Here is a 14357-nt window from a genome sequence, read left to right as displayed (position 1 = left end):
TTATTGAGTACGTACATTGGGGGCGATTTTCTGCTGCCTTGCTTCTTGGATACCCTGCAGTGTTTTTTCAGAGAGCAAGGCAGTATATGTGTGTTTTTCAGTTCGAGTTTGTTTGGTTTTCTCTTTCATCCACACTGCAGTGGGTAATTAGGAGTGAGAGATGAGCCCCCCGGCTCCTCAAACAAGTGATATGAGGTGAATAATGTAATGAGCAGCAAACGCTGCCAACTTCATATTACTGTCCTTTTTAATCACTTTCACTGAAATTACTTTTCAGCTGAAAATTTGGCAAGTTCCAGTTAATACAAGCTCGCTGAAGGAGTGGATGAAGTGACACAGTGATGACCACTACTAGCTCAGTGATGTCATTACATGGCAGCATGACAATAATTTCCCAGATGATTAAAGCTAAACAGATTGCACAGACACCGCCTTGTGTATGATGTCTGTTATTTTCCACTGATATGTTTCTGTTTGTATTCAGTTTCTTTCTTTTTTTGCGCAACTATATAATTAAGCTTACTGGAAAGGGGAGTCTGAGTGTTTCTATGACGACTGGTAGCAGCTGTGTGAGCTGAGGCTGAGTGTGTGGCAGACATTGTGGCATTGCCTAGAGACTGCCGCACTCAGTCTAATCAACGACCCCTTGACCCAGATCAATGGGATGATGCTGAGCCAAGCAGCCATGTAGTCTGCCTGGCATGTATGTATTGTAGTACAGTGTTGCACAGCTGCTTACATTTCCTGGCTCACCACAGGCTTGAGTGGTGTCAGAGTGGTCTGATCCGCTTAGATTGGTGGTGGTATTAGTCCAAAAAACAGGCTTTTCATTCATCAACGCAATCATGGTGATTAGATGTATTCAAGTGTAAGTAAGACAAGTAGAATCTCAGCTTCGGTAGGTACTGGAACCCTGAAGTGGGTAATTTTGCATATTAGATTGGCAAAATAGCAATGAAAGCCAATTATAACAGTACATATTTATAGAAGTATATTTAGGATTCTTTTAGTTTTACGCCTTGAACTTCTAAAATGAGCAGACAAGTGAGGAAATGATCAAATGATGAGGGTTCACTCCCTGTAATTCATGTTGCTGTCAGTAGAGAAACAAGAAACTGAAAGGCTCTGAAAGTTGTCAGAGATGGGGATGGAGACTTTGACTTGGTTGGGTTTAGACCCCAGTCACACAGGTCTAGAGTTGCTGGAGGTTGTTGGCGATCGCTAGGTGAAATTAGGCTCAAAGAGGTATATGGTGCTGTAGTGAGGAGCGCTTTGCAATTACCACGGTTGCCCGCTGTTTCTACGAAGATGCTGATTTGCTTGGCACACTTGGCAACCATTTAAAAACACTTGTAACCAGTTATTTTTTTACCTAGCAACCGGTCGTTGCCAGGTGGCTTCTGTACTGGCCTGTGTGACTGGGTTTAAGCCAAACTGAGTGTTGTGTAAATAGGTCTGTAGTGTGCTATTTTCTGCTGTGTGCTACATTTCAGAAAAACTAAAAACTATCCTGACCTGATTCTCTGAAAGTTATCCAAACTTCATGTGTGAAAGCAGCTATATTTTCTTTCCAGGTTAATATCTCTATGTCATTCTCTGCACTTTCAAAGTAACACAGTCTCACTGCAAAAGCTGCCGATGCTTTACTAAAACCAACGCATACCTCTTTTATTTGCTTGAGGATTGGTCAAAGGTAAAAACTAGCCAAATCTGCTCCTCTGTGACATTGATGCAATAAAAACATACAGGTTGCGTACAGGAGCTGTGAGCACCATAAGCTGATATTTATGGTTAGGCTGACATGTAGAAACTGCTCAAGGCCAACACACAAAGACACACACAGTGTGTCCTTGTGTGAAAGGCAAACTTTCAGAACCCCTGGGCAGTGGAAAAAGTCGTGAGTCATGTTTCACCCATTTTCCTGTGTCTGGTTAGGTTTACTTCTAGAAATAAGCCAAAGGAAAGGTTTTCAGCCCACAGTGTCCACAAGTATTTAATACAGGGGTGGGTCTGTAACTGTGAGGGCAGCTATTCTGTGGAAGTCATTAGATTTGATCTCTGTATCTCTGCATCTGTACACCTGTTGGAAATTCTTCCCTGTCCCGGAGTGAAGCTAATGTGAAGTAAATTTGATTATTTAATCTGTGTCATGTCGATGTAAACTGATAAAGATGAGGCATGCCTTATTTATCCCAGAGCTGGGAAATCCAGCATCATACTTGTGGTTTTTCCTCCATTTATTGGTCAAATCAAGAGGAAGGAAGCGCCTTATATTGGTCAGAGATGCTGGAGAACTTGTGGTGACACTGACCAGACCACACGCAAACAGAAAAACACACACACAAATGCCATGCTCAACAGTCAGCCTAATTAATGTACTTCATCACCCTAATAATTATACCCACAACTTCCTCTTATTCTGGGGCACCTAGGGTCTAGATGGTGATGGTATTTCCTGTGTTGGTAATATATAATTATATGAATCAGCCTCAAGCGATCAGATAAGGGTGGATCAGTGTACTGCTGTCAGTGTCATGAAGGCATCTAAATAAAGCTCAGTTCCTGTGTGATATTTCACTTTGAGTTTAAAAGTTTGTTTACATTCTTAAGGTTGGAAGTAAGGAGACACAAGTGTTTTACTTTTTAGTATCATGTGTGTCCTTGCTCCTTCGCGTGCATATGCTTGTGTGCGTTTGTGTTTTACTTCTCCATTTGGTCGGGGCAGTCACTCGGAAAGTGTTAGGCGCTCTCTTGTCTCTACTGAAGCGTGTGTGTTGTTTTTGTACAAGACATTGGCATCACACAGGAAGGAAGAGAAAGAAACTGCATACAAACACACATTAACAAGCAACATTCTAACCTAGTTAAACTCAATTATGAGAAATATTTGCATCTTTTAATCTGACCTCCTTCAGGAGAAAAGGCCACTTGCCTCTAACTGTGGCCTGCTGGTATTTCAAAAAGCTCAAAAGGCTTCAGTGTTAAATTGTCTTTGTAGTTGTCTCCTACTGCTGTGGAAAGGATGAGATGGCTTCCAGAGGCCAGTAACGAGATATTTAATGATTTTCTCCTGCAGGGCATAGTGTGAGTGTATGTAAGGTACACATACACATTTGCTTGCATAGATGTTTGTTAGCAGACAGCTTTTTAAAATATTTTTTATGGGATTTGGTGAATCCCTTCTTGCCATATTAACTTCGGAGGGGGTTGTTAATGTCTCCTCATAAAATGCAGAGTCAGTACCTGTGCACTCATGGTTGCAGTAAGTGTGGGAGCTACCATAAATGGTAAATTTCAAGACAGTGAGCTTTTCTTTGTGATCTTCCATTTTTGTATGTCATTTGGCTTGACTCATGTTTCTCACCAGATAAAGTGAGTGAAATGTGGAAATGATTATTTTGATCTTATATTAAAAATTTAGATCAACATTGTTTTTTATTTAAAAGTTGTTGTTTTGTTGTTTTTCATCAAAGATTTTGGTTAATCTTTGATGTTGGCCAGTCAATCACAGGAAGCAGCAGAAACAGCAGCCCGCTAATTGGGCCGTCTTCGATGATTCCTTGCCTCACTCCTCAGACACCCCCATGACAGAAAAACGAAAGCGTTTAGCAGTCGTGACGGATGAAAGGTGGGCTAGAGCTACCTGCTGCGGGCAGTGATGATTCTCTGCAGCTCTTTCTATACAGATTTAACAAAGGCTCTGATTTATCCAACCGTCATGTGATTTACAATATGACAGCTATCAGGGGTAGATCATTTCAAGTGTGTGGAGCTCTTATGGATTGTAGTTTGTTGTTTCCTGTCAGCACAGACATACTTCATGTTAAAGAGAACATATAACAAGTGGAAGCTGATGGTGGAAATGTCTGCAGAGATTATATTTGAGTAATGAAGCTGAACAATAACTAAGTTGATTTTTGGTGTTGTAGAGAGATTTTATAGGCTAAAGAGTTAATGGGTTAATCAGGAAATAATGAGTACATTTAAGCTTATAAAATCATTTGCTGTAGCCTTAATTGGATTTGCATTTTGTATACATAAAGGTCATGAAGCGATCCTTTGATGTCTTGTGTGCTCATGACTTGCATGTTAAGCACGACGCAGACTGTAAGGACTGCAGATTGTATTGCCAAAGGAGACAGTCTGTTATCTGTAAATCAATATAGGCTCAGAGGGTGAGTTGGATTATAGCAAAAATCTTGGTAAACGATTTACAAGAGCTTTGAAAAGTGTGCGCATGCAGCGGCAGGCCAGCATCTCTGTTTTGGGTTTACGCAGTGAGACAGCTTAGCAGCTCAGTGTACAAGAAGCTGGTCCTAGTGGTCCTCCTGTCTCCTGTGTGGGTAAATGAATGTGGATCAGAGCACTGTAGTGCTGTGCTGTAAGTTAAAAATGCTGGAGCCATTACAGAGGAAACAGGAGCCTTTATTGGTCTGTCTAGTGTACACCTGGTTTCTATAACAGGCCTCTCCCTGTACAGTCATTTCTGTGTGAACTCGTTTTCTTGTGGCTCTTGGCGTGTCTTGGCTTCTCGCTCCGATGTCTTAGCTTTTTCTGTCCTTGACAAACTTCAGCTTGTTTTCATTTTTTAAAAATTTCCATGCAAAGCTTCTCACACACAAAATGTTAATTTAGGCTTCTTTCTCATTGGCATTTAAAAGTATTCTCAGTTTTCACATTTGAGTGAGTAAGAAATTGCAGCCAGCTAGTGTGAGGCACTGTGTTCGAGGTTCGGGCAGACTGACAGGAGCTGATCCTTCTTGCTCCAGAAATCCCGTTGCTGACGCTGCCTTTCAGGAGCCAAGTGACATTTTGAAAATGATTCTTACGTCAGAGAAGATGTGTCAGGGTTGAATGTGCGGTGACCTTTCTGTCTCTGTGTGTGTATGTTGGGAAGAGTCCAGTGTGCACAGAAGAACAGCACACAGGGAGGGGATAAGGCTTACACCCAGCTCCATGCCCGCATCCTTTCTTTTTCATCAACCCAGCCCTTAGACCAACCAGGAATGAATCAGAATGGGTAACACGTTGACCTGTACTGGGCAAGGATGTCCCGCTCTGGGACTCTTCATGTGTCAGCAGCCTGATAGACACTCCTCTCCGCATGCTGACATCCATCCTGCCTGGAACAGATGCAGGGTGGTGTTGTGGCCACCCTTCCACCTCACCCACTAGTGCAGCATCACTTTGACAACAGAGGCTGTAACAGGGGGCAAAAAAGCAGTAATATGATTGTGGCCCAGTGTGTAAAATGTAAATACATGTGTTGGAAAGATTTGAAAGGAACAATGGTTACATTTTGGCACAATGTTGCGAATCAGATCAAATAAATTTACAGAATTACCAGAATGTTTTTACACCACTTGGCATCTAATCATTAGTTATTATTAATCTCTGGCAACAGTGTGTTTTGTCTTGTCTTCTCCCCATCACCCCCATCTGACTGCTACCTGAGGTTTTTTCCTGTTAGAAGGGAGTTTTTCCTTCCCACTATCACCAAGTGCTTCTCCAAAGGGGGTCGTTTGATGGTTGTAGTTTTCTCTGTATTTTATTTTGGGTCAACCTTACAATTTAAAGTGCCTTGAGGTGATGGCTGGCTAAATACCTTCAGACAGTGTTTGCTTAATCACATCATACGTGGTTTGTTCAGTAGTTAAAATAGCCAATGGGGAATAACGGACGCATTTAGGTACACAAAAATAGTGGACCCCCGTTCACTCTAATTTCCTGCTTTTACTTGTTTTTTCCATCACACACGTGCATAATATGATACGTGCTGGAAAAGCTGGTTTCGGTAAACCAGCTCTGCATGCGCCACTTCCTTCTGTTGTTTTGTTGGGCCTGGCTTTTCCAAAGGTGTAATTCTGTGGAAATGTGAGGTGTGAGTGTTGCATTTTATTTGGGAAAGGCAACGTTTTGGTCGGCTGTGTTTTTGGTAGGCCCTGAGTGTGTTTCTGTGGCTGCAGTGGAAAGCTTTGCAGCCTGCTGTAAAACCTTAGCAGATCGGAGTTTAATGGTAACAGTGTTGACATGAGTTAAGTGTTAGACTAATTTTGTGGTCCGTACTGCAGATGGGTTTCTATAAAGTTAAGTGACTGGGCAGAACAGCGTGCATGTTTTGGCGTGTACGTTTGCACATTTGTTGGTGTGAATGCATACGGTGGATACTTTTCCTAGCTGCAAGTGACACTGTGCTCAACATTTATTGACGTGCAGTCAATCATTTCAACGATCGTGCTGTCAGCCGCTGAAGCAGTTTGTGACTGGTCCTGTCCAACACAATGATTGGTTAATCCCACGTATCAATGTCTGATCAAATAATCAATGATTTGATGCTTCAGAGACCTTTAATCAAAATGAGGGGCGATCGAGCTTTGATCCAGAAGATTAACATGAGTAATACTCGAGACAGTGTGGCCTTAGTAAAATAGGGAATCATTGAATTTGAAAATGCTTTCTCAGACTGTAGGTGCTGGTGACTCAAGGAGCAGACTTATGTGTAAAGACTTACCCATCCCCCACGGCACTGGAAATAGTATTTTTCTTTTCTCTTGAAATTTTCTCTACCAGTAAATATGCGTCGAATATACTTAAACTGGGAGGAAAAGATGGGCTCCTGTGAAACCTTGGCTGTACTGTTGTGAAGACAGTCCAGCCTGGTTTTTGTTTTTCACAGTGAAAGCCCCCATTGACAGCTGCTACAGTAGGTTTCAGTGAGGCTCCAGTAGTTTCTGGGACAGTTAGGCAGTCATCTCCACAGGCAGGTTTGTAAACCCCCTTGTTCTCCTGTGTGTGCGTTGCCCTAATTGCCAATCTGTAGCTGTTTTCTTTGCAGCAATGCTCTGGGCTACAGTAGCACACTGCATCCAGTCAGACAGAGGCTTGTTTCTCTGCACCCTGCCTCATAAAAGTCTGTGTAGAGTGTTTGCGGTAGCATGGAGAAGCTGTGAAATGGAGAGGCCGGCGTGCAACCGTCCTGTCAAATCACATGTTTGATGAAAAATTTTAACCATCCCTTTGTCACGTCCTCACATCATTGTGCTACTTACTGTAAAGTCTGAGTGCTCTCCAGTGACTATCACGTATCTGTACAGATGACTGCTGATTGTACTGGCCTTGAGTCACACTGTTCAAAAAAGGTCAGTGTGTCATATCTCACCCTCAGCATTTCTTCAGACTGGCTGTCAAGGACACAACAGGAAATGAAGGATGCTGTTAGACTCAGGCACATGTTTATACATAATAATATGACTACTGGAGCTCTGGCTCGTGTTTTACTTTCTTTCTGCTTGCAACTGTAGACGACAGAATACCTTCCAATTGAAAAAGAAATTATCACTTTATTAAAACTGTGCATCTACTAAAAGCACAAGTAGTTTACTGTGACCATCTTGCTATACTATTAGCCATAATAAAGGCAACTGTTGGGATAGCAGTTGCCTCTTCTTTTATTTCTCAGGGTACACGGAAGCAAACTAAATTTAGTTTGGGATGCCACTTCGATATTAAGTCTTCAGTCTTTGTTTATGTTTAGCTTTTTCCACTTGGTGACAGTGTATAATTACAGGAACTGGAAACAGATGGGCCTGTTTTCTTAGTATATTTACATCTCTGAGTGCTCTGTGCATGCTGCACAGAATGTATAAGTAAAGGATTTACCCTCCATATTTGAAAAGTGAAACCAAGTGCAAATAATCTGCACTCCTTCTAATGCCCAGCAGGGGGCAACTCTACTGGTGGCAAAAACAAGATCATCAGATAGCATAGAAGTCCTGAAGGAAATATATGTACTTCATAGTTGTTCATGTGTTATAATGGTGAACACTGCACTGATTCGTTTAGGGTCTCAATTGCCAGTTTCAGGTTTTAGTTGTGTTTTTTTTTTTAAAAAAAGCATGATGAGAGGCATCTCTCTCTCTCTATTTATATATATATCTATATCTATATATCTATATATAGATATATAGATATATAGATATATAGATATATATTTCCCCCTGCTTTGGTTTAAGAGACATCAAATTATCTCTCAAGACATCAAATCAAGTCCAGTGGCTATGTTCATAGTGGAAGTGAGGCTTGCTCACCCAGGGTGAAGGTGACCCAGGTCATCTACTAACTAGAAGGTTGGTGGTTCAATCCCTGGCCGTTCTACTCTGCATGCCAACTTATCCTTCGGGTAGACACTGGACCTCATTCATTGGAGTGTGAATCTTAGAAAGATAGCACTTGGGCAAAGAAAATTTATTGTATGAAAGTGCCTTGAGTGGTCAAGTAGAAAAGCACAATATAGGAACCAATTCATTACTGCTTTGTGAGTTTTACTCTTAGATTATGAGGCTATGACTTTAACACCTTCTAGCAATCCATTGCCTGCTGAACCTTTTTCTAACCTCTCAGCCTCTCTGTCTTCTCATCCCAGAAAATCACAATCTGTGGGGGCTGCTGAAATCTTCCCACTTAGTGTGGGAGACATGCCATTGTGCCTGCTATGCCCACTGACCTAATTCAGCTCAGTGCCTAATGCCATACCGGTGAAACTTGGGGTGCCGCTAATTGTTAAACAATAAATATTTTCTACAGTAGGTTAAAAAACTGATGGGTTGACAAAGAAAATGTGATTGTTTCTCATTACAGAGCATGATGAGGAGAAGATGAATATAGATTTTTAATCTGCAGCCAGATGCTGCTGTATATGATTGGATAGCTGTTGATCCTTGTGTACTTTTGTGTGTGTATGACTGTGTGCATGTGGAGATGTGTGTGGGTTAATAAAGCCTGTGGTGAACATAGAATTGGGCCCTCGTTACTGTGTGATTGTCAGAGACTGAGATCTGCCCTACTGTCGATCCCAGGGCAGCTGCTGTTATACTCACACCAGTATTTTCTCTCTCTGCTTTTTTTTTAATTTCCTGGTTTGTACATTTGGGTTTTTATCCTTTTAAAGTGTCGTTTCAACCAGTTTCTTATATCTAGAAAAGTAAATACTTTTTTTATAGTTATTTATAGCTTTAATTTTCTTTTTTGAACATGTCACCTTCTTTATTTCAGTCCCTCTGTGTCCCAGCTGCAACATGTATTTAAATTCTGTCTTCATCTATACATTCCTATCTAGCTTTGTTTCTTTTTTTTTTAATGATTAAGTTGATTTCTGAAAAGTAGATCAAGGTCATAGCACATATTGGTATGGCAGAGGGAGAAATGAGACAAAGCAAAATTCCTTTGTTTTCTTAGCCTTGCTATTTTTCTACAAGACAATGTGTTCCTGTCCAAGCCTAGAATTTAAGTGGCTCTGTGGCTCAAAGTTCATTATAAATCTAAGAGTCGTTTAATGAGAGCTTGCTGCTCTCTGGCTGAGTCGTTCAGGGTAACACGGTGGAAATAAAACCAGTATTATTCTGAATGAGACAGCGAAAGAAAGTTATACAGACACAGACAGAAGGAAAGGAAGAGAGTGGGTATAATGAAGGCAGAAAGGCTAAGAAATGTGATGGTGACATAGGAAATAATGAGGTACACCACCCAAACTGGATGTCTTGCCACGTCTTGGTGGGGAACTGGGCGGGTGGTTGGTTGAAGTTATCAGAGCGGCGCTGTCAGCTCTTCCTTACCCAGGGTTGCTTTGTGGACAGGAGAGCTGATTGAGTAGCTGTCTGAGTGGGGAGACTCTGCTGACTGTGAGCGATCCATCTCTGGGATGATGGGTAATAAATGACTCTGTGGGGGTCGCCTCGGGGCTGAAGGTGATTGACAGGGCAGCTACGTCTGTGCATTTTCCTTGTGCGTGTTTGTGTATATTTTGAACCTGGGTGTCTTGGGGTTTGGGGAAAATGGAGAGAGGAGAGAGTTCTGAGTTATTTTCTCAGAACTTTGAATTAGCACGGTGAAAATTTGAGATGTCTATCTCGAAGGTTTGATTTATGGAGAGTAAAGAAAATGTTTTGCTCTGTTTTTTGTTTTCAGTGGTGAAAACAAGCTTCTGTACTAATCTCAGTATCCCTGGTGAAAATGAGCACATCTAGCACATTACACTACGGTTTGTGCTCACACCCAACTAGGGAGACAGAGACACAGCTTGAAAGGTACAAGTCCAACTCAAAATCATTAAATTTTGCTGCCATGCAACTTTTAAAATGCTCAGAGCATCGCATCATCAGTTGTTGATAACAAAGCAAATAGCAAAATGTAATGTCCCTCAGCTAAACCAATCATCTTTGCCCCACTGTTTCTCACTTTGCATACTAACTCATTCTACTGATGTGGCCTAGTCTGATTAGATATGTAATTTTATTTTATCTTTTTAAGTCTGAAAATTAGAATTTAGAGAAAGTTTGGAAGTTTAAGGCTTCAGCCGTACAGGCCTAATGACCTGTCGGCTACCCCGTGGCAACCACTGGATGTTGGGTAAAAATGTTTGTCCACAGACAATTTGCTGAGTGGTTGCTGGAGTTTGCTAGCAGTTGCTAGGTAAAAAAGGTCACAAAGAGGCTGCTACAATCCTCCTGATTGCTTTAGTTGCTAGCATATTGTCACAGTGGCTGTAGTTTACACAGAAGATCCCAGCTTATCTGCAAACACCCCCCGACTGCTTGTAAGGTGGTAGTTAAACTGAAAATTGTGACAAAAACTAGAAATGTCGCATGTACAGCGATGATTAACATCTATGTTTTTTTATTAATTTATTTTAAATCCCAATTTTCTGTTACTTTCTTATACATTATGTTCATTTCATCATCCACCTGAGAATACAATGTTACAGTCTCCATTTGAATTTGTTTCATGTGCTACGGTCAACCTACATCTCCTGTATGTAACTTAACAGTCACCAAATTTGTATCCATGTTATTCGGTATTGAAAAGAAATATGTCTGCAGCATTGAGCATTAAAAGCAAATATTGAAAGCTTGCATTGACCCTTGTTTACTTAACGTTGTTCAGTAAACACACCTTAAGACTCATAATTTGATTAATTGTCACACAACAGAGACAATCTAACTACACAAAAGGCAAACGCAATCAAACAAAGACTGATACACATTGCTGTGACGTGCTAACAAAAGAAATACATTCCTTAGGTTTTTCTCTCATGATAGCATCACAATCCCGGACGTTTATCACGCTTACATGCTTCCTGCTGATTAAAATCAAAGTGTCAGTACACATACCTGAAGGTATCCGAATATTTCTGTGTATAAGGTACACGGCAACCATTAACTTTGTATAGTTGTATACTGTGAAGCAGTATTTTGAAGTTACAACTCAAAGTCCTCACAGTCCTAAGCTGAGATTGCATTACATCACAACCATGAAAGAACAGGTAAGATTTACGGTGACTAATTGTTGGTTTTGCTGGGAGAGGTTGCCATGTTAACGCACAGCCTTCAGGGTGTAGCAGTAATAATGTTCTCATATAATTTCTTTCTAATCGTGCTGTTCATTTATTCTTCAGTTACTGTGTGGGGAGCAAAGGAAATTAATGAGCTCATTATTCTCCTTTGTGTTTTTACAAAGCTCTCACTAAATTAGATGGATACATTATTAATATTGTCTCTTGAGTCCAAATCAATTAGGTGACTGCCTCAAAAAGGCGATTTTGTTGATTATCTAACTCTAACCCTTGTCTTTTGAGTTGTGCGCTGTGGGCAAAGTTTACTGTGTTGTGGGCAAACTGTAAGATTATATGCTGAGATTCCGGGATTCCACAGTGACACATAATCATGTCATTTTGGCCCCGGGAGGAGCTGTTAGTATCAGGTTTGTCAGGTGAGCAGACAGGTGCAGGTCCTCTAACACCACTGGGAAAGGACAGGTGACTGTGCGTGTTTTGGTATAATGCAGGATTGGGCTTTTAAAGGGCTGGTTAGGGTGTGTATGTCTGTGTTTGTTGGCCACAAAGAGTAGTCTCAGTTACGTGCGCGCACACACACACACGGCACTCCGGAAAACTGGGAGGGCAGGATTTATTTTGGTTTAAACACTGCTGTGTGGATGACTTTTACATTCAGTTGCTCTTTGGACTTTGGATATCTGACACGGAAAGATAGGACGCAAGGTAATGTTTTTATGGTACTCTTGGCTGTTTGTGTGTTCCTTTATATTCTAAGTATTTGTTTTAGTAATGGCTTGAACACTGTTATGTGATATAATTAGACTGAATGAATTTGCTTACATATTTTCCTGTGTACTCATGCGAGGTTTGTGAGATTTTAATTAAGGAAAAAAAATGTGAGTGTCAGCTCCTTACTCGCTCTGCTGTGTTGTCAAGTTTCTTTCAGTGTTAAGCAGTTTGACATGAGAGCCAGGTTTGGCTCTCAGGTAACCATAGCTACAGTGAGTTTCCATAGGTACCGGTCCTTATGCCTCTGTCTTGCACTGTTGTTTATTTTTCCCAGCAAAGACCACAGCCAGTCTTGGGTCAAAGTGTTCTTCATCAGGCAGTTATTTGGCTGAAGAACTTTTCCTCTGACTCAGCCCGCAAGTCATCTCTGATTTAGAGATGGCATTAGCTGAAACCACTGTGAAGGGCTTGCAGTTTTTCTTTTGCCAGGGACCGGATGCAAAGATAGTCTAACTAAATTTAAAATCTACCTACTGTAGGCACTGATCCGTAGTCCTCAGTGTGGAAAACGTGTTCTCCATCTATTGTACGGAGCCGAGGGAGCTGTTTGCTTTGTTCCCCCTGCCCTGCTCTTATTCCACTGGTGCAAAGATGGTGGGAACACCTGCAGTGTGCCACATGAGGCAGACAGCATAACAGGACTCATTACTGACAGAATTTTTTTCCTTCCACTGCCTGAAGCACAGCTGAAAAACACCAAATTAGATGTGCCAAGGCTCTTGTGGGGATCCGGTGCAATTTTAGGCTGTAATCCGGTCGAGCAAAAGTTGGTGTGACTTGATCGAATCCATGATCCTGAAGGAACAGAGCTGTGTGGCTGTAGTTTGCATAGCTATTATCATAATCTACTCTGGGGCTGCACTTTTTGTCCCCCTTCCGATAATAACGGCGCAAAAAAGGCTGTTGTGGTATGTTCAAATGAAACCTCGTAGAGTGCATGTGGTACAGACAAATGCACGCTCGCAAACAATAGCAGTGCAAACACTCTGTTTCTTCTCTCTTGACTGGACTTCAAAGAGCTGGCATTCATAGCATATCTTTGTCAAAATGTAATGGAATATGTGTGTATGTGTGATAACATTACCACCTCGTCCTTTAAAGATTTTTTGCATCGTGTATTTTGCATTTTGAAGTATTAAAGGCAAATTGATGATCCCGATGGATTTGTGAAAGTGTAGAGGAAACATTTTGCTATTCACATCTAACAAAAGGCCAAAAGCGACCTGACAGTTAACAGTTAACTATATGTAAATGTAAAAATACATGCCTATATAGCTAAAGCCACACAGAGCACCGCAGAACTCAAACCATGTCAATGTGGCACCCAAATACAATGCTCTTGTGGCTTAAAAATGCACTGTTGCACAAAAACCTGCAGCTGAAGTTACCATAGTGCTAAACACGCACAGGGCCCAGCTATTTTAGAAATATTTGCGACTTTTTTTTTTTTTAAATATAAAACTTCAGATGAAATCCTTCCATTTTTGATTTGATTTTTGTTGAGATAAACAAAAACTGATAACATTGAGGGTCTTGGAAGTCACTTAGCTGCTTTAAAAAGTGCACAATGTATGTCCAGTCAGCATCTACAGAAAATTAGATTTATTCAGTCAGTTACAGGTCTGAGAGTGTGAAGAGAAACCAATTTGCAGGCTCTGCAGCTCTCTGCTGCCTTAGGCCTTGTATTAGGATTGATGCTGCAGAGTTTCTTTTGGCCCCAATGCTATCTGTCCGAGGGCGACGCCGTGGAGCACACCAAGCTCAAGGTCATTCACCCGCAGTAATCACCACGCACTACTGCATCGCTGTCGCAGGATTATTCCTTGTGTTTAGATGTGTGTTATTATATTGATCAATACCTAAGATTGTCTTTCTTCTTTTCCTCTATATATAGATCTCCCTGCCTCCCCTCTGCAGTACCAGTGTGGATCAGTGGACTACCTGTGTTCTCCAAGGCTCATAAAGAAAGGTCCGACCCCCAGACCATGTCACGACAAGCCTCCAATCAAACCGCGGCCTCAGCCCCCCACCTCGCCCAGAACGCTAACCGCTCAGAAACCTCAAGGTAAAAATCCAGTGACACACCAGTTTTCTTGAAGGCCAGTTTTGACATCGGTGCTGTCATTATAATTGAAAGGTGCTGCAAGGTTGGACCCCTGCTATCGAGCCGTGATTTATTCTGCTCTGACAAAACACTTTTCCATAACATGGGACGCGTCAGCTGCCTGACCTCACTCTG

The 14357-nt window shown here is 41.5% G+C and overlaps 1 protein-coding gene across 2 annotated transcripts in view; it reads left to right on the top strand.

Annotated features, from left to right (window-relative positions):
* The window catches only part of fgd (faciogenital dysplasia), a 51826-nt gene that overhangs the window by 17878 nt on the left and 19591 nt on the right, over positions 1-14357 (top strand). For both annotated transcript variants that reach the window (XM_084916662.1, XM_084916661.1), the window contains exon 2: positions 14013-14183. In XM_084916662.1, coding sequence (XP_084772788.1) covers positions 14013-14183 — 171 coding nt within the window. The remainder of the gene's footprint in view (positions 1-14012; positions 14184-14357) is intronic.

Source organism: Perissodus microlepis, chromosome 20 (assembly GCF_051167445.1).
Source record: "Perissodus microlepis isolate ML-2025 ecotype Zambia chromosome 20, ASM5116744v1, whole genome shotgun sequence".
NCBI classification, from domain to species: Eukaryota; Metazoa; Chordata; class Actinopteri; order Cichliformes; family Cichlidae; genus Perissodus; species Perissodus microlepis.
The sequence above is the reverse complement of the archived record's forward strand: the minus strand, read 5'-3'. Positions and strand labels throughout refer to the sequence as shown.